Source organism: Paroedura picta, chromosome 16, assembly GCF_049243985.1.
Source record: "Paroedura picta isolate Pp20150507F chromosome 16, Ppicta_v3.0, whole genome shotgun sequence".
NCBI lineage: Eukaryota > Metazoa > Chordata > Lepidosauria > Squamata > Gekkonidae > Paroedura > Paroedura picta.
Genome location: NC_135384.1, coordinates 5611851 through 5630504, shown reverse-complemented (window position 1 = coordinate 5630504; position 18654 = coordinate 5611851). Strand labels below are relative to the sequence as shown.

At 52.8% G+C, this 18654-nt stretch overlaps 2 protein-coding genes across 3 annotated transcripts; one reads left to right on the top strand and one right to left on the bottom strand.

The window, feature by feature from the left end:
• The first annotated feature begins 86 nt into the window (after positions 1 to 86).
• Positions 87 to 13101, top strand: RNF40 (ring finger protein 40). 2 transcript variants are annotated; one of them, XM_077314533.1, is made up of 20 exons: positions 87 to 224; positions 1229 to 1431; positions 2291 to 2458; positions 3414 to 3552; positions 3652 to 3885; positions 4146 to 4267; positions 4380 to 4526; positions 5413 to 5487; positions 5876 to 5995; positions 6549 to 6728; positions 6987 to 7122; positions 8069 to 8190; positions 8518 to 9023; positions 9440 to 9557; positions 10136 to 10285; positions 10625 to 10837; positions 10949 to 11074; positions 11549 to 11689; positions 12178 to 12279; positions 12382 to 13101. In XM_077314533.1, the coding sequence occupies exons 2-20, from the start codon at positions 1300 to 1302 to the stop codon at positions 12556 to 12558; spliced, it is 3108 nt and encodes a 1035-aa protein (XP_077170648.1). In that variant the 5' UTR covers positions 87 to 224; positions 1229 to 1299; the 3' UTR covers positions 12559 to 13101. The 2 variants fall into 2 exon arrangements, with proteins under 2 accessions (XP_077170648.1, XP_077170647.1); XM_077314532.1 differs by having other exon boundaries at positions 90 to 276.
• Positions 13102 to 13843: 742 nt separating this feature from the next.
• On the bottom strand, positions 13844 to 17968 carry LOC143826031 (uncharacterized). Its single transcript, XM_077314551.1, is given in 7 exon segments — positions 13844 to 14247; positions 14249 to 15776; positions 16059 to 16185; positions 16380 to 16456; positions 16564 to 16678; positions 16941 to 17387; positions 17948 to 17968. Coding segments are annotated over 6 exon segments (2385 nt in total). The 5' UTR covers positions 17364 to 17387; positions 17948 to 17968; the 3' UTR covers positions 13844 to 14132.
• Between the last annotated feature and the right edge of the window lie 686 nt (positions 17969 to 18654).

Genomic DNA, 18654 nt, shown 5'->3' with positions numbered 1-18654 from the left:
AGCGATCAATCACAGCCGCCTCCCGCCTCGGCCTGTCCTTCACCCAATCCCCGCCCGAGTTACCCCTTCTTCCGCCCGGAAGATTCTCGGAGGTTTCCGCTAGTGTCGTCCGGTTGCTGCTTGCGCATGCGCCGCGGAGCGAGCTGGGGGAAAGAAGGGTCCGGTTTAGCACCGAGGATGGTCGTGCGAGCGGCAGCCGGAGAGCATGCGCAGTAACCGCTCAGGTGCCCCTGGGCCGAGGCGTCGCATGGGGGGGAGGAGGGGGCGCCCGGGCAGGTGAGAGAGAGCGAGAGGCGCCCCTCCCCCGTCTCTGGTGGGCTTCCCTCTGCGCCCCCCACCCCGTGCCCTGCCTCCAGCCTCCTCTCCCTCCAGGCTGGGCTTTCCCGCAGGCCTCCCGGGGATTGGGGCCTCGCAGAGACCCCCTCAGTGGCTGGGGGAGGGAATGGCTTAGAAAAGGGGGGAGGGGGATTCAGGCAACAGGTCCCCACCATGGGCGCCCCCTCCCCTGCAATGCTCCCCTATGCAGAGCTTCCCCCCAGCCCTGACCCTGAATGTCCGAATCGGATCTGATCCTGCCAGTTTGGGGTTTATTGTTTCCCTGCATTCCGACTGTTGCCACCCCCCCCAAAAAAAAACCCACCCCCATTCCTTCCCCTTGCTGATAGATTCAGGTGAGCCATTCTGTTGAAACCGCAGAGCGAAGTTGGAGGTTGGTGGTGCTGTGGGACTCCAGCTCTGCTTGTTTGTTTGTTCTTCCCCTTATTAAAATCCCTGCTGCAGCTCCTGCCGGCTGCCATCCCTTGAATAGCAGTCCGAGTGGCATGGCAGGCCCCAGGGCTGCAGGTGCGGTTCCTTTCCCTTGTTGCTGCATCTCAAGGCTGGAAAGCCCTTGTTGAGTACCTGCCTTTTAACGCAAAATGCACAGGACGGGGGAGGGGAAGAAGATCGGCTTTCTGTCTGCAGCTCCCCTCTCCCTGTCTTCAGTTCCCCCTTCCTTGTCTGCAGCTACCCACTCACTCACCCTGCCATTGTAGGGATTCACACCATAGCTCTGCCCTCTCCATCTTTCGCCTGTGTCCTGAGGTTCCTTCTTTTGTCTCCTGTTGCTGCTGCAAGTGGGGCAAGCACAGTGTTTTTCAGAGTTTGTGGGTAGTATTAGGTGTCTGTTGTCCTGTTTAGAGACAGCCACCTTTCAATACACACGCACCCTTCTCTTTTTCCATTTCAGATGAGGAGTTGGCTCCTTGGCCGGCCGCCTGATTCCTGCACTCCCCCCCACATGCACTATTTCAAGTCACCATGTCGGGGCCTGGAAGCAAGCGAGCAGCAGGCGATGGAGGCTCAGGGCCCCCTGAGAAGAAGGCCAACAGGGAAGAGAAGACCACCACCACCCTCATTGAGCCCATCCGGCTGGGGGGCATTTCTTCTACGGTAAGGCCCTGGAGGTGAGGGGGGGGTGCGTATGGGGGGATTTGAAATCTGCATGGCGAATTTCTGTTTTAGTTTCCTATTGTGGAAAGAAATGCTGGACATTCTCATGAGTCTGTTCTCTGGACTTTTAAACGAGCGACCCAGTGCGATGATATGTTAGGAAAGTGCTGTGAAACGTTGGAGGACCCAGCCAGAAAAATGTTAGCGAGTGGTTGCGTAGAAATTGCACATCAGCACCAGGGTACCTGAAGTACTTCTTCAGACTTGTGTTGGGCTGATGACTTAAAATGAGATACCAGCTTCTGAGGAATCTTAAAAGTTTATGAAGCCTTTTCACATGCCCCCCCCCCAAAAAAAAGTGAAAAGTTTTGACATCTCCCCGAGTCGAAGAGACAGGTTTGCAAGAGGAGGTGGTAGGTTGTGTCACTCAAGCGATTGCCTGAGGCCCTCTCCCTGCTGTTAATGTATTTGAAAGCCAAGCATGCCAAAAGTAAACAGAATCTTTGCAAACTTGTAACAGGGGGCTCAGATCCACTTACTGTTAACAAAAACAGCTGTCTCAGCTTTCAATCCAGGGACCATCACTAACGTGATGCAAATGCAAAACTAATAAGAATGTAAAAATCAACAAGTCATACTGTCCTGTTTTGATCTCTGTGGCTCCCCCCGCACACCGGTTTGATTTCTTGAGGATTTGGTTAGAAGCCTTTAAGCATGACTATGGGATAACTAATATGCTTGGCCTGTGAAGGTTTGGGGTTATGTAATGGTGATGCTGCTGCATTAACTTGGGAGCAGAAAGACTAAAGGGTAGGGCATTTAATGGATTTAATACCAGCAACGGGCTCCTTTCCTGCAGGAGGAGATGGACCTCAAGGTGCTTCAGTTCAAGAACAAGAAACTAGCCGAACGCCTGGAGCAACGGCAGGCCTTTGAGGATGAGCTGCGCGAGCGCATTGAGAAACTGGAGAAGAGGCAGGCCACTGACGATGCCACCCTCCTGATCGTCAACCGCTACTGGAAGCAGGTCTGGGGGTCCTCTTGGCTGATCATTTCCCTTTCCGTTCCTAGACCTGAATGTTACAGATATGAGCTCAATATCTGGTCCTTTTTTCCACCTTTCCTCCAGATTGCAGCTGGCAACTCCATCCGGTTCTCAAAACAGGGGATGTACAGAGGTGATTTGGCATTGCCAGCCTCTGTGTAGCATCCCTGGAATTCCCCAGTGATCTTTCATCCAAGTATCACTCAGGAACCCTCCTGTTTAGCACCCGTGATCTGATATGGTGGGGCTAGCCTGGGTTATCCCAGTCAGGGCTGCCTTTCTTGGGAACCCTTTTATCAAATGCTTTGGCAGCACAAACAATACATAGAAATACTGCAGATATGCCACTGGGAATTCCTTACAGTCTCTTATAATTTTAGGAGCTGTCACTCTGCAATTAAACTGAAGGAATTCAACAGGATGTGAATATTATCTAGAATATTATCTATTATCTTGTGCAGTAAGGTTTTTGTTGGGGTTCACTGAGGAGGCATTCATGAGCAAGCTCCTCACCTGGATTTGGAATTTCCCCTGGCCTGCTTGATTAATATCTTAGCCATTTTTCTGTGTCTTTTTTGTGCTTTCAGAGCATTTGATAAAAGTTGTTCTTCACATTGGAGCAATTCTTGTGGCATTGCGCTTACACAGTGGATTTTGTTCTTTTGTATAACTGTTATACACTCTGTGTCCCATTTTGTATCTTTTGGTTTTCTTAGGAAACCAGCAGGGGACTCAGTAGGGTTTCCGGTGGCCGGGTTGCAAAGCTTGGCTTCGTAGCCTCCATGATCCTTCTTTCCTGGCTTGCGGAACAGGGCTAGTGTTGACGGACATGATTCGTTCTGAATTGAGATTGCTTTGACTTCTGCTCTGTCCAGCATCCTGGATATTCTTGCATGTTTTCTTTTTCCAAATTCTGCCTCCTAACTTGTTCCTACAGCTGGATGACACAGTGCAAGGACTTCTAAGACGTTACGATGGAGATTGTGGGCAGCCTCCGGAGGAGCCGAAGCTGGATGCGGCAGGGGCCGAATTAGAGAGCACATCTGTCCTGGGGCAGGAGGGACTGGAGAGGAGAGGTGAGCCAGGCTTTTGGCCCTGGGGGAGCGGGCAGGCTCAGATGAGGGGCCGTTCCCTATTCTCTGCTGGTCCTGATGCTGCTCTTTCGGTCCCTCCAGAGGCAATCCTGTCCCCCATCACGCCTCCCGCCAGCTGGAAACCTGGAGGCCTCGTGCTGAATGAGCCAGCCCTCTCCTTCTTGGCTACCTTGGCCAGCAGCAGCAGCGAAGAAATTGAGCTGCAGCTTCAGGAGCGCATGGAGTTCTCCAAGGCAGCCGTCTCCCGGGTCGTGGAGGTCTCCGACAAGATCCACCAGCGCACGGAGGAACTCTGCCAGAAGATCCATGCCCGTGGTGAGGTTTGGCCCCACTGTGCTCCCCCCAAGTGTCATGCCAGGAGGTCCTTGAGAGGTCCTTGAAACATTTGACAACATTTCCATAACCCTGAGTGTTCCATCAGCACACTGGTTGAGGCCAAGCTCACGTCTCTCAGGCCAGGGATCACCAGCCTGAAGCTGGAAGATGATGGGCTTGGAAGATGATGGTGGCAACCATTCTGTGGGTGGTAATTTTTTAGCCGAGCAATGAGCCTCAGGCCTCTCTTTCTCCCCCAGTGGAATTTGACCAGCTGGAAGAGGCAGTGAAGGCTCTCAACAAGGAGCTGATGGAGGAGAACCGGCACCTGCAGGACTTGATCACCCAGCTACAAGAGAAGCACCACAAGATCTCCCTAGAGGTAGGTTAAAGGGCTGGGCTCTGCTGCATGTGTTGAGTGGACTTCTCCCAAGCTGGCAGGCGGAGTGCTCTGAGGCCTATCACATCTGCCTCTTCCCCCCACCCCTCCCCAGTATACAGAACTTCAGGACAAGGTGACGTCCTCCGAGACCAAAGTGCTGGAGATGGAGACCACCATCGAAGACCTGCAGTGGGACATCGAGAAGTTGCGCAAGCGCGAACAGAAGCTAAACAAGCACTTGGCCGAGGCTCTGGAGCAGGCAAGCGGTGGCCAGCGGTGGCCGATAGCGTCCGAGTGCCTCTTGTTAGATCTCTCAGCAGCCTTCCCCAGCACAACGCCTGTGGGCGCTGGTGCCCACTGGTACTTCCCTCCGTGCTGGCTGGGCTTTCCAGAAGGTGGTCAGGGCTGTGGGAAAGCGGGACTGTTTTTTAGCTGCTTGCATTCAGATGGAAGGATTTCCGGCCGCTGCAACAACAGCCGGCCCAGGAGGCTCAGGAAAGGGCCTCTTGGAGCTCTCGTCCCCTCAAGGTTTGCTCCAGCCATCCCTTGTAAGAGTTTTGGGAATGCGGCGTGGTTTTCTCTTCTGTGAGTTTCGGAGGCTCAGGCAACTTCAGGTGGCAGTGAGGCAAGGCAGAAGGCTTCCTTCTCCCTCGTTTACATCTCCCCCCCCCCCCCCACACACACACATGCACATCCTTCTCTTAGGTTTTTAGCTAATTTGAGAATGTTTTTATGTTCCGTTTAAACCGTGCCATCTGCCGTTGTGGTCAGAAGTTCTCCAAACCTGGAACCATGGGTTGCCTGCGTAAAAAGGCTCACTTGAACATACTCGGCCTGTAAATAGCAAGAGCTGTTTGCATGCCTGATGAAATTCAATAAAACGGCTTTGTATTGAAAGGGAGCTATGTGCCAAGGCTATTGTTAGATGATGAGAAAGGGGCATGTGGCATTCTTTTGTTTGTTTGTTTGTTTGTTATGGCAGTATTATTATTACTAATTGCCACATCTTTAGAACAATAAAATGTGTTTTTTACGCTCATAGACCAGACTGTGTGGCAGTTAATGACGAGACACCAGATTTCATGCTTGGAAAATGCAGCTATGGTGTATAAGATTCTGAGTGTCGTTCTCCCCTTCTTTGGCAGCTCAATTCGGGTTATTACGCATCGGGCAGTTCTGGTGGCTTCCAGGGAGGGCAGATCACACTTAGCATGCAGAAGGTAAGCCAGAGACAAGGGGCACCTGGTCCAAAAGTTCTGTTGGGCGATGGGCCTCGATTCTTTCCACTTTCTTGCCCTGGCGCCTTGCTATTGTGATGTCATGGTGAACAGCGGTGGCCTCTCATCGGGCAAGCTGGGTTTGATTCCCCGCTCCTCCACATGCAGCCAGCTGGGTGACCTTGAGCTAGTCACAGTCCTGTTAGAGCTGTTCTCACAGAGCAATCCTGTCAAAGCTCTCTCAGCCTCACCTCCCTCAGAGAGTGTCTGTTGTGGGGGGAGGAAGGGAAGGCGATTGGAAGCAGCGTTGAGACTCCCTTTGGATGGTGAAAAGCAGGATATAGAAACCCAAGTCTTCTAATGGGTCCCTCTTTGGGTTTTGGACCCGCAGTTTGAGATGCTGAATGCCGAGCTGGAGGAGAACCAAGAGCTTGCCAACAGCCGCATGGCAGAACTGGAGAAACTGCAACATGAGATGCAGCAGGCCGTTCGGACCAACGAGAAGCTGAAGGTGGTGACATGGGACCAGGGGAAAGCAAAATGACTTCCGCTGCCAGGATGGGGTGTGGGGAATGTGTGGGGAATGTGGATGTTCCCGGGGAATGTATTACCTGCCTGATAATCTGCATTAGGGGGTGGAGCTTCTGTTCCAAGTTCTTTCTCTTGTAAATAGAGAAAGATTTACTGCCGTCTAGTGCTTGTAATCACATCCAAAGAATGCTGCCGTCTAGTGCTTGTAATAATTGGAGCTCTTTGGGCAGATGTTAGGAGAGCAGGATAAGATCTCTCTGCATCTCTTAGGAACACTCCTCCTGTTCAGCTAGAGCATCATACTCTTTATTTGGGGAGGGGGGAATGCTACCACCCACAATTTTGCTTCCCGGTGAAAGAATTCCAAGCGGCAAGCCACAATCTGGTTTGTGCACCCTGCAAAGCAGCCGTTTTCTTCAGGGGAACTGACCTCTTATCACTTGTAGACGAGCTGTAAAACCAGGGCATCCCCAACACTGGCATTTCTAGTTGGGACCCCTCCCTGTGTGACCGTTCCCACGCCCGCCTTGCAGGTGGCACTGCGAAGCCTGCCCGAGGAGGCGGTGAAGGAGACTCTGGAGTACAAAGTGCTCCAGTCTCAGTTCTCGCTGCTATACAACGAGAGCCTGCAGGTGAAAACGCAGCTGGATGAGGCCCGCGCCCTTCTGCTCACCACCAAGAACAGCCATTTGCGCCACATCGAGCACATGGAGGTGAGGAGGATGTGGGTGGGCGGGGGATGCATATGTGTGCCTGTGGCCTTCACTGCCTGCAAGGATACCAGGGTGCTAAACCAGGGTGGAGGAACCATCCTGCCCCTCCTTCCCCCCCTTTGCCTTAGCTCGGTGGCACAGCACTGAAACACACAATCCAGAGTCTTACTGTTGGGCGTGCGCCCATGCCCACACCGTTTTGTGTGTGTTTCATGTGCGTGTTTGCGTGGCTGATCTCGGCCTCCTCCCCGGCCACAGAGCGACGAGCTGAACCTGCAGAAGAAGCTGCGGACGGAGGTGATCCAGCTCGAGGACACGCTGGCGCAAGTGCGCAAGGAGTACGAGATGCTGCGCATTGAGTTTGAGCAGAACTTGGCTGCCAACGAGCAAGCGGGTGAGGCTGGATCCCCTTCCTTTTGGGCACAGCGGTCTGCATAAAGGTTTCCCTTTGGGATATGTGTGTCTTTGCAACCTCCCTCTGGGGGCCCCTTGGTGTGCATTACTGCAGGGCTACGGTGATGGCAGTGCATTCTTTGCAATAAGAGACAATTCACCGAGGCCTAACCATGCTGCTGAGACAGGCCTGATCCCAGCACTGGTGGGATGGTCTCATGAGCCAGGGAAATTGGGGCCACCTCCCAGGGTTCCCTTCGTCCCCCCCCCCTTTTTCTAGTTGGCAGAGTGTGGGGGGAGGGCAGTCCTATTACAGTTACCCCCAGCGTTGAGTAGTGCTTAAGAGCAGTGGCTTCTAATCTGGTGAGCTGGGCTTGATTTCCTGCTCTTTCACATGCAGTCATCTGGGTGACCTTGGGCTGCTCACAGTCCTGATAGTACTGTTCTCACAGAGCTGTCAGACCTCCCGGCCCCAGTGACCTCACAGGGAAGAGGAAGGGAAAACAATTGTAAGCCACTTTGAGACTCCCTTCAGGCAGTGAAAAGCAGGGTATATAAACCAACTCCTCCTCTTCTAAATCCATCAGTATGGGAGTTAGTTAAACAACAAAGCAAACCCCTTCTTGACAGTTGGAACAATGTCCCTAGTTATTCTTAAATTCCATTTGCAAGTTTTTATACAACTTTTTAAAAGAAAATCTGTGTAGGTGCCTGTTTTTGTTTGGTTTTTTTCCTTGCCCCAGAGAAACTGTTTCAAAGGTAGTGCTTGTCACAATGTGAACATTGTCCTCAGAACTGTTCTTTTATTGGCACAAAATGTGCGTCAAATGAATCGATCCACGTATGAATCCACTGTTAAGGCTCCCATGCTAGTTTGACTGACAGCTTCCTTTCAAAGCAACTTTTTCTCCTCCGCCCCGGCAACCGCTTTGCCGTTCTGCTCTCAGGGCCCATCAACCGAGAGATGCGCCATCTCATCAGCAGCCTCCAGAACCACAACCACCAGCTGAAGGGCGATGTGCAGCGCTACAAGCGCAAGCTCCGGGAGGTGCAGGCGGAGATTAACAAGGTGAGTGGAAGAAGCATGAATCTTCAGGGGCGTGGCAAGGAGGCGTGGCCGGCTGACATCCCTTCTGGGACTCCTCGAAGCCTGAAAAATTATTTTGGGGCTCTTTTGTGGTCAAAGGATGGGAAAAGGTTCTGCAATAACTGATTTACAGATGCTATAAGAAATCATTCCAGGTGTTCTAGTGCAGGGGTAGTCAACCTGTGGTCCTCCAGATGTTCGTGGACTACTATTCCCATGAGCCCCTGCCAGCGTTTGGAGGACCACAGGTTGACTACCCCTGTTAGTGGAATCTCGTTCCTTGTCCCGTAACGCTTTCGTTCCCTTCAGGTCCGGATGCAGCACAGCGGCTTTCTGTCCGGCTCAGCGGCGGCTCCACCTCCCTCAGGGGGTGAGGACTCTACTGGACTGCCAGGGGTCCTGAGTGTAGCTACGGTGAAAGAAGAGGAGGGGGCTGTGCCCCCCGAAGTGAAGAGGGAACCCAAAGAAGTGCAAGTGAAAAAGGAACCCAAGGAAGAGATGGTGACTTCCCAGCCCTCCGGGACCCACGAGGGGGTGAAGAAGGAGGAAGAGGAACTACCTGCCCCCCAGCCGCTCGCCCCCCAGCCCCCTCCGCCACCCCGAGCCAAGGAACCAGAGCGGTCCAAGGGCCGAGGCGGAGACCGGGGTGGAGACCGGGAGAGGTCCCGGGACCGGGACAAAGAGACCTCCTCCTCTTCGTCGTCCTCGTCCTCCTCTTCCTCACGGGATCGGGACAAGCAGAAAGGCGGCGGGGGCGGCGACGACCCCAAGAAGAAAGATTCCGATATTCTGAAGCAGCTGAGGGCTGAGCTGAAGTGAGCGCTGTCGAGGGCCAAGGGGAGAGGGCTGACGGGCCAGTTTGTGGCGGGGTTGGGGGGGGAGAGAACTTTTGAGGGCTGGGCAGGTTGATCCAAAGGGAAGGGGCGATTATGACTTAAGCTAAGAAGTGTGAAGGGATTGGTCAGCCCTGGGGTTGCTTAGCCGTGGGCACGTCCACATTGGTAGTACTTAAGCAACTTTTTGTTTTTAATAAATATTGAACGGCAATAAATGTTGCTTTCTTGTTCTTGCCGGACAGTTGTTGGCTGTAAGACTTAGATAAGGACTGTGGAATAAAGGCCGTATCACACGTTCTGTTCATAACAGTACAAACAGGAGGGGTAGGGGAAATGGCTGGTGGGCGGGGAGGGGGCAGGTGCTTTCCCACTGATCCCATTCCTCCCTTCCGCAGGAAGGCTCAGGAAAGCCAGAAGGAGATGAAGCTGCTCTTGGACATGTACAAGTCGGCCCCCAAAGAGCAGCGAGACAAAGTGCAGCTGATGGCAGCAGAGAAGAAAACCAAGGCGGAGGTGAGGCCTGCCCGGCTGGCGCCCAAAAACCTGTCCTTTGGAGGCTGCGTCTCCTTGTTGCCCCCCCCCCCCCACCAGCCCTGAGTGTTAGTCGGGCTTCAGCATCTCCCGACTCCCCTCGTAGCTTGCCGCCAAGCTTTGGTGCGGTGAGAGCCTGCTTTAGTTTTGCACATTTGATTGGAGTGATGCTGTGCACCAACGTTCAGGGCCGGGCAGTGTGCCTAGAGGAAAGGGCGAAGAGGTCCTGTGTGGCTCACCACAGCAGCACAAGTTGGGCTCCCAAGCAACAGGTGTGGCCATTTTTGAAAACTCAGTTATGTAAATAATTAAGATCCGGGTGAGGAATCATGTTCGTTTGCAGCAGGAGATCACAGTTTGAGTCCAGTGCCACCTTTAAGACCAACAAAGTTTTCTTCAGGGTCAAAGTTCACCTTGAATAAAACTTTGTCGGTCTTAAAGATGTCACCGGGCTCGAAGTTTGCAAATGATGAAGTTGTTTTACTGTGTATCCTTCGTAATGGGGTTTGGGCAAACGGAGTCAGGAGTTTAAGGAGCCCTCGGCTTGGTCCCCTCGGCAGGTGGAGGAGCTGCGGGTCCGGATCCGCGAACTAGAGGAGAAGGAGAAGAAGGAAAGCAAGAAGATGGCTGACGAGGATGCCCTGCGCAAGATCAAGTTGGCCGAGGAGCAAATTGAGCACCTACAGAAGAAACTGGCTGCAACCAAGCAGGTATCCCTGCGCGGAAAAAAGCGGTCGCACAGCTCCATGGTCTCACTGGCCCCGGAGGTTGCCCCAGCCTCTATGTGACCGTGGAGACGTGGTTTTAATTCTCCTGATCCACTGATGGCTGCGAGGGACAGCCCCCATAATTGTGTGTATTCCAGTATAAACCAAGACGGTATAGATTCCGGCTGGGGCTCTGGTTTCCAGCACATCCAGTCCATTCTCTTGTTTTCTCGGGGACTGTGGAGCTGAGGCCGCAGTAAGGGCTAAGCAGAGGGGGGAGGGAGAGAGACTCGCTGGCAAGCACCTGGGGCCTTCCTTACCCGTGTTTTGCCCCCGGGGCAGGAGGAGGAAGCTCTGCTCTCCGAGATGGACGTGACAGGCCAGGCCTTCGAGGACATGCAGGAGCAGAACACCCGGCTGAACCTGCAGCTCCGCGAGAAGGACGACGCCAACTTCAAGCTCATGTCGGAGCGCATCAAGTCCAACCAGATCCACAAGCTGCTGCGGGAGGAGAAGGACGAGCTGGCCGAGCAGGTGCTGGCCCTCAAGTCGCAGGTGAGCGCGGCCGAGTAACCCCTCTCCTTGTTGGGCCCCGGGGGGGGCAGTGCAGGGGGCTCAGTCGCACACCGGAGCTTCTCTTGAAGCTGGCTTTGCTCTCCCTGCCAGGTGGACACCCAGCTGCTGGTGGTGCAGAAGCTGGAGGAGAAGGAGCGGGTGCTGCAGGGGAACCTGGCCACTGTGGAGAAGGAGCTGACCCTGCGCAGCCAGGCCCTGGAGCTCAACAAGAGGAAGGTGAGGGGCGTGGGGCCTGAGTTGTGGGGAGGTGGGCACGGAGGCCAGGGGGACAACCCGGCACTTTGGGGATCTGTCTTCACGATGATAACCAAATCTGCCCAAAGGAGTATCTGAATCCTGCACCTTAAGCCCTTTTGGCAAGATGAAAATACCTACACATTTTCAGGATTCCCCCCCCCCTCCCAATATTATAATTTACGGTAAGGTGTGTGTCATGCAGCCAAGGGAGCTGAGGATTGGCTGGCAGCCAGGCGAGGGACCTTGGGGGAGTGGTCTGCCATTTCCCGCCTCTGCATCGTGGCCCCCTCGTGTTCCTTGGGGGAGCCCCCACCCAGATCCTTGGAGGTCTCCCATCCAAATACTAGCCTGGCCAAATACTAGCCACGATCTGACGGGATCAGGCTCTCTGCTTATAGGATGGGCTAATAGGTATGCTCTGGACCCCTGACCTCCGTTCTGTGCCCCCTGCAGGCGGTGGAGGCCGCCCAATTGGCAGAGGACCTGAAGGTGCAGCTGGAGCACGTGCAGTGCAAGCTGAAGGAAATCCAGACCTGCATGGCCGAGAACCGCGCAGCCAAGGAGAAGGAGTCCTTTAACCTCAAGAGGGCTCAGGTAGGGGACAAGGGGTGCTTCTCCGCTAGCTCTGGTGCTGTTCTGCCAAGAGACTTCCAGAACTGGGGCTTCCGCCCACTGGGGAGATGGGAAAGCGCTGTCAAAGGGCCACTGACTTACAGTGGTGCGGCTCAGTGGCTGGTTGAGCGGCTTTGTAAGGCGGGGGTGATACAACTGTGGCTCTCCTGATGTTAACGGACTACAATTCCCATGATCCCCCGCCAGCATGGCCAGTTGGCAGGGGCTCATGGGGATTGTAGTCTGTGAACACCTGGAGAAGCCACAGTTTGGCCACTTGAGCTGTAAGGCTTCCAAGAGACAGGGGTGCTTTGCTATTGCCTGGCTCTGTGTGGCAACCCTGGGCTACCTGGGAGGTCTCCCGTCCAGGGACAAACCAGGACTGGCCCTGCTTAGCTTCCAAGACCTGACGAGAGCGAGCTAGCCGGGGCCATCCAGCTCAAGGCCCTTTTTCTCCTCTGGGTCCCCAGGAGGAGATCTCCCGCCTGCGGCGCAAGCTGGAGAAACAGCGGAAGGTGGAAGTCTACGCGGACGCAGACGAGATCTTGCAGGAGGAGATCAAGGAGTACAAGGTGAGTGGAGGAGGAGGAGGAGGAGGAGGGGGGTGTTTCGGGAGAAGGGGCCCCAGGAAGCCCAGCCTCACCCCTCCCCTCCGGTCTGCCCGCACCCCCCAGGCCAAGCTGACCTGCCCCTGCTGCAACACGCGCAAGAAGGACGCCGTCCTCACCAAGTGCTTCCACGTCTTCTGCTTCGAGTGCGTCAAGACGCGCTACGACACCCGCCAGCGGAAGTGCCCCAAGTGCAACGCAGCCTTCGGAGCCAACGACTTCCACCGCATCTACATCAGCTGAGCACTCTTCCCACCCGGGGGGGGGGGGATCCCCTTCCCGGACTCCGCTTGGATCTTGTGGTTGTCTTGAAGAGACCAGCCTGGGATCCACCCAACATCCATCTTGGCTCCTTCTCCCTCCCAGTTCCGTGGATCTCTCCCCATATTTAAAGCAAAGGGTGGATCTCTTTCGCTCTCTCCTTTTTTTTCCCTCCCTCTCTCTGCTGGCTTCTACTTAGCTTTTCTCCTCCGTCTGCTGAGTGGGCCCACCGTGGGCATCACTGGACTCCCCCACCCTCCTTGTATCTAGAGGAATTTACTCTGTAAGCATCTCTTCGGTTTTTCCCAGGCAGGCCCCTTCCAAGTGCCTCTGGACTCCCCCCCCCCCCCTTTATTGTTTCTTCTACCAATTTCAAAATTTTTATGCCGTGAGATCCACACGCCCAGGCTGCCGGCAGCAGTCATGCAGGTTAATGTGCCCCGTTGCAGGAGAGAGCGCTTTTCTTTTCCATTTTTAAGAGATGTTCTGTATGGAGGTTTTTTTGGAAGTAAAACTTGGGAGGTGCTTGTTGTGTCTCTCAAATGTTTGTGTCCGGGGCAGGGTTTGTGGTGGGATCTTAAGGGTCGGAGGCAGAGAGAAGGTCCTGATTTTACACAGTGGATAATCTGTAGCTCAGCCTTTTACAACCTTTTGGCCATGGGGGGGCTGCTGACTCACTCATGCTTGGGAGGGGGGAGGGGGAGCTAAGGCAGGGGCCAGTTCCCTAGCTTGTTGGCAGGAGGAGAAAGTCTCCGGGCTCCCAAGGATCCCCAGGGATCCACAGACCTATTTGGGAACCCCTGCCCTAGGGAGTGTTGTGAGTTTTATGTAGGCATATGCGAGAGGGGACTAACAGCTGGGGCAGAAGATGGGGTGGCGATAAAGGAGGGCTGGGTCTTTAAAGGGGTATGAGTGCGGGTTGCCTTGGGGTGGGGGGTGCAAACAATGGTCCTAAGGTTGACCTGACAGGAGGAACAAAAATTAGGGGGGGGGGTGTTGGATAGGGGAAAGGGAAGGAAATCTTCCCTAGAGATTTGTGAGGGAACTTTTGGGCTCGGTTCAGGATTTAAACCACATCCTCTTCTGAATGTGAGAATAAGTCTTTGGACTTCATAGTAAAGGCAGGTGGAGGGGCCAGGATCTTTTTCAGGGATGCTTTGGTCTTTGAGGGAGGACTCAAGAGGGCAGACCTTCCTAGTGTTGCTAGTTTCAGACTGACAAAGTCCTGGAGATTTAGGGACTGGGCTTGGGGAGATATGGAGCCTCTGCTGAATATTATTTATTCACATCAGTTATAGTCCGCCTTTCTCATTTGTACTCCAGGCAGATTACAGACTCAAATACAATCACCAAGGTTGGGCGTTCTATGAGCAACCGAATGAGGGTTGCAGACCCAATCATGAACCTAAAAACCGGACTTAAGCCACATACAAATCTTCACATGACACATGAAATGGCACAAACATTAAACTGTTTCAGCAAGCTAAATGCACTAGCGTAGATCACAGCCCCTAATTATGTAAGTGACTTTGTGAATCATTTAATACAGTGCAACTCTACAGCGTGTGTAGAAAAGCTCTCCTGAATAATTGTTCTGCATTGTTTGCAAAAAGCAAGTGGGAGTTTTCCAGACTTCCTCTCTTTCCACACTCTGTGTGGTCAAAAGGTTTCCCCTGTGTGAGTTCTCTGATGCCGCTGTAGATGGCCAGTCAACCGGAATCTCTTTCCACATTCTGAGCACTCAAAAGGCTTCTCCCCTGTGTGGGTCGTCACATGCTTCTGAAGAGTTTCGCTCAACCTGAATCTCTTTCCACACTCTGAGCATTCAAAAGGTTTCTCCCCTGAGTGGGTTCTCTGATGCTGTTGAAGATTCGCCTTTGCTCCAAATCTCTTTCTGCACACTGAACATTCAAAAGGTTTCTCCCCTGTGTGGGTTCTTTGGTGCAGTTGAAGACCGCCACTCTGACTGAATCTTTTCCCACACACTGAGCACTCAAAAGGTTTCTCCCCTGTGTGGGTCCTTTGGTGCTGCTGAAGAGCGCTATTCCAACTGAATCTCTTTCCACACTCTGAACATTCAAAAGGTTTGTCCGTTGTGTGGGTTCTCTGATGCTGCTGAAGATTCCTCCTCTCGCCGAATCTCTTTCCGCACGCTGAACATTCAAAAGGCTTCTCCCCTGTGTGGGTTCTCAGATGCTGTTGAAGATTCCCTCTGGCACTGAATCTCCTTCCACACACTGAGCATTCAAAAGGTTTCTCCCCTGTGTGGATTCTCTGGTGCTGGTGAAGTTTGCCACTCTGATTGAATCTCTTTCCGCACTCCGAGCATTCAAAAGGTTTCTCCCCTGTGTGGGTTGTCACATGCTTTTGAAGAGTGTCATACAACCTGAATCTCTTTCCGCACTCTGAGCACTCAAAAGGCTTTTCCCCTGTGTGGGTTCTCTGATGCTGATGAAGTCTGCCAACCTGACTGAATCTCATTCCGCACTCTGAACATTCAAAAGGTTTCTCCCCTGTGTGCGTCCTTTGATGCTGTTGAAGATGGCCACTCAACCTGAATCTCTTTCCACACTCTGAGCACTCAAAAGGTTTCTCCCCTGTGTGGGTTCTTCGGTGCAGTTGAACAGTACCACTCTGACTGAATTTCTTTCCACACACTAAACATTCATAGGGTTTCTCTGCGGTGTGGGTTCTCTGATGCTGTTGAAGATCGCCACTCCTGCTGAATTTCTTTCCACAATCTGAGCATTCAAAAGGTTTCTCTCCAGTGTGGATTCTTTGGTGTAGCTGAAGAGTGCCACCCCGACTGAATCTCTTTCCACACACTCTGCATTCAAAGGGTTTCTCCCCCGTGTGGGTTCTCTGATGCTGATGAAGATTCCCCCTCTCGCTGAATCTCTTTCCGCACTCTGAGCATTCAAAAGGTTTTTCGCCTCCAGGTATTCTTTGGTACTCAAGGAGCTGTGATCTATATCTGAAGTATTTTCCACATTGAATGGCTTTACTTGCCTTCATTATCCTGTGCTTTACCAAATGTACATTACGCTTTCTTCCATCTCGCTTCTCAACCATACAGTTGCCTTTCTTTCTCTTCGGTCTGCCATGATTCCTGACGTTTTCTTGCAAATCTTCATTTTTACCTGTATCTGGCATTTGCTGATGAAGTTTGTCACCCTCCTCATTCCTCTGATCATTCTTGACTGGAATAGAGAGATCCTGTTAACACCTGGGTGGGCTAGTAAGGTTCTAACAGCCCTTTGACCTCATACAGCTTGATCTTAACCACCCCTCCACTTATCTGATTCTTTTACCTGGACATGCTGAGGATTGAACCTGGGACCTTCTGAATGCCATGAAGAGGTTCTACCAATGAGCCACAAGTGGCAGAGCAGGCCTCAGAATGGTGTATTTTCAATATTTTGGTTCATGCCTCATCAGAATGGCAGCAATTTGCACCTTTGGCACCTCCGAAAGATCCTTACCCAGAAAGGCCACATTCCCATAATTCTCCAGCATGACTTCCCTGTGCAGAGCTCTTTGTCCCGGGTCCAGCAGGGCCCATTCTGCCTCAGTGAAAGAGACAGAGACCTCTTCCAAGGAAAAGGGACACTGGAAGAAAAAGCAGAGATTACGCCAGGCAGAGAGGCACACTGGGAAGGAGTCTGGGGAGGCACAGGATGTCTGTCTTGGCATGAGTTAAGGGAATGGCTTTCAGAGAATCTCTTGGCTGGATGCCTTGTAGAAACTGCAAGAGCAAAAAGCCACCTGAGAAAGGAGGAAGGACCCCAGCTGTTCTCTCCTACCTGGACTAGAGATGCAGCAGCCATTTCCAACCCTCTGAAAAGACGGCAGCTCAACATCATCTCTTCAGTGCCTGTTACTGAGACAGTAAGGAAGGTCTGCTTGTCACTTCCCTGCTTCACACACATCCCTCCCGAGGGTTGTGAAATCTTACCCCACCTTCATCCAGGCACAATGAGTACTTACCACTGGAGAGGGTATCTTGGGCGCACTCCGCAGATGGCGCCCTCTGCCCTTCCTCCAAAGGGGCTCCTTCCGTCTCAGTAACTTTAGCTTCTGTCTTCACACATAGCCCCAACATCTGAAATAGAGGGACAAGAGATGGAACGGAAGAGACCACGCAAGGGGTTCTGCCCCACTCCCAGATTCTGCACTGTATCATCTGCAGACCTGGGGAGTTATATGGAGGGATGAGTAATTCTCTAGTTGAAGAGGCTGCTGAAGGAGGCTGTTAAATATCCTATTTCGATGATTCCCACTGGACAAATGTCTAGAAGGGAAACTGTAGGAGGAGGCCAGATGTCATTGCTGGAATTGGACATACCTGGAGGAAATCCTCTCACCTGCTCTGCCCGCCTCTTCTCCTCTGCCTGACTCAGGAGGAAGCCTTCGGCCAGGGCCACCGCCTGGGAACTGGTCTCTGGCCTGCATCCTCTGACCCAGTGTTGCATTTCCTGGGGGAGGATGGTCAAGAACTGCTCCAGGATCACCCGGTCCAGGATCTGCTTCTTGGTGCTCCACTCTGGCTTCAGCCAGTGGTTGCAAAATCCATGGAGCTGGCTGCAAACTTCTCGGGGCCCGGCAGCCTCATGGTAGCAGAACAGCCGGAAGTGTAGGCTGTGTTCCTCTGAGGCTACGGTGTCCTTAGCCAGTATTTCCGGCACAGCTTTTCCCCATAATTCAACCCCACTCCCAGCTTGGATAGGATGGGAGCCTTTACTTGATGTCTTGCCACCTCGAAGTCCTCCAAGATCCTCTTCTTCCATTGCCTTCTTCAGGGTCACCTCAGACTGAAAAGATGCCTTTGTTATCTTGGCTATAAACTGAGGCGTCTCCCGGGGGGGGGGGGGCACAGAAAGAGACAGATGGCAACGCATCAAAAGGAAAGTTTTAAAAATGGAGATACCCACTGAACATCACAAACCAGCATATGCTCAGGAGACCAAGTGAGAATTGCTTCTTGTGGTCTATAGAAGATCAGCTGATTTTAAATTCCTTTTCTTGAAAGCAGTGAAGTTGTAATAACCCAACAAATATAGAAGAAGAGTTGGTTCTTATTTGCTGCTTTTCTCTACCTGGAGGAATCTAAAAGTGGCTTATAGTCACCTTCCCTTTCCTCTCCCCACAACGGACACCCTGTGAGGTAGGTGAGGCTGAGAGAGCCCTGAGATTCCTGCTCGGTCAGAACAGCTTTATGAGTACTGTGGCGAGCCCAAGGTCACCCAGCTGGCTGCATGTGGAGGAGGAGTGGGGAATCAAACCCGGCTCACCAGATTAGAAGTCTGCACTACACTAAGCTGGCTCACACGTATCGACCCAAGTAAATTTTGAACACCCTTCTTTTTGTTACCTGAACTCCCTGAGACACTCATTCAGGCCCAGAAACACAGAGAAAGAGAGACACCCACGGGCTGACTGAGAGATCTAATGAACTGACAGAAAAAGAATCATCACAGTTAGAGATTCTCCCATCATGCACTGCTCCTCCCTTCAACAGTGCTTGGGTACAAGGATGCAAAACCCAACAGTCTGGTGAGACACTCTCTATGGCCTCATTCCCACTTGAGAGTCTCCCATCCCCAAACTGGGCTTTTCCCAAAATCAACACCCCCCCCAAAAAAAAAAATGTCCAGGAATCTGCCACCCTGGAAGTTGCCAAACCTATGCAACCCCCACTGTGAAGCATTCCTCCCTCCCTCCCTGATCTCACCACTTGCTGCTTGGCAAACCTGCAGGGCTGTCCCCCTGCGGGTGCACGTCTGAAGGGAGCCCCGCCTGCTCCCTTGCCCCATTCAGAAGCGAACCCAGAGAGCCTCTCCTCTCCCCCCCCCACCTCCCTCCATGCTGGGCCTCTCTAGCCAACGGCTCTGTGAGTTTAACTCTTGCAGTGCTGCAGACCAAAGTAATTATAGCTAGATTTTGATCCATAGACTACAATTCCCACAAGCCCCTGCCAGAATGGCCAATTGGCAGGGGTTCGTGGGAATTGTAGTCCATACACATCTGGAGAGCCCGTTTGGCCACCCCTGCTTGAGAGAATGCGAATGCCATTCTTTT

Bases quoted from the DNA above. Each gene is read 5' to 3' on its own strand.
- RNF40 (XM_077314533.1), top strand. From the start codon at position 1,300: ATGTCGGGGCCTGGAAGCAAGCGAGCAGCAGGCGATGGAGGCTCAGGG. The intron at 5,488-5,875 runs GTAAGCCAGAGA...TTGGACCCGCAG, and splicing joins TCACACTTAGCATGCAGAAG to TTTGAGATGCTGAATGCCGA. The intron at 9,024-9,439 runs GTGAGCGCTGTC...TCCCTTCCGCAG, and splicing joins CAGCTGAGGGCTGAGCTGAA to GAAGGCTCAGGAAAGCCAGA.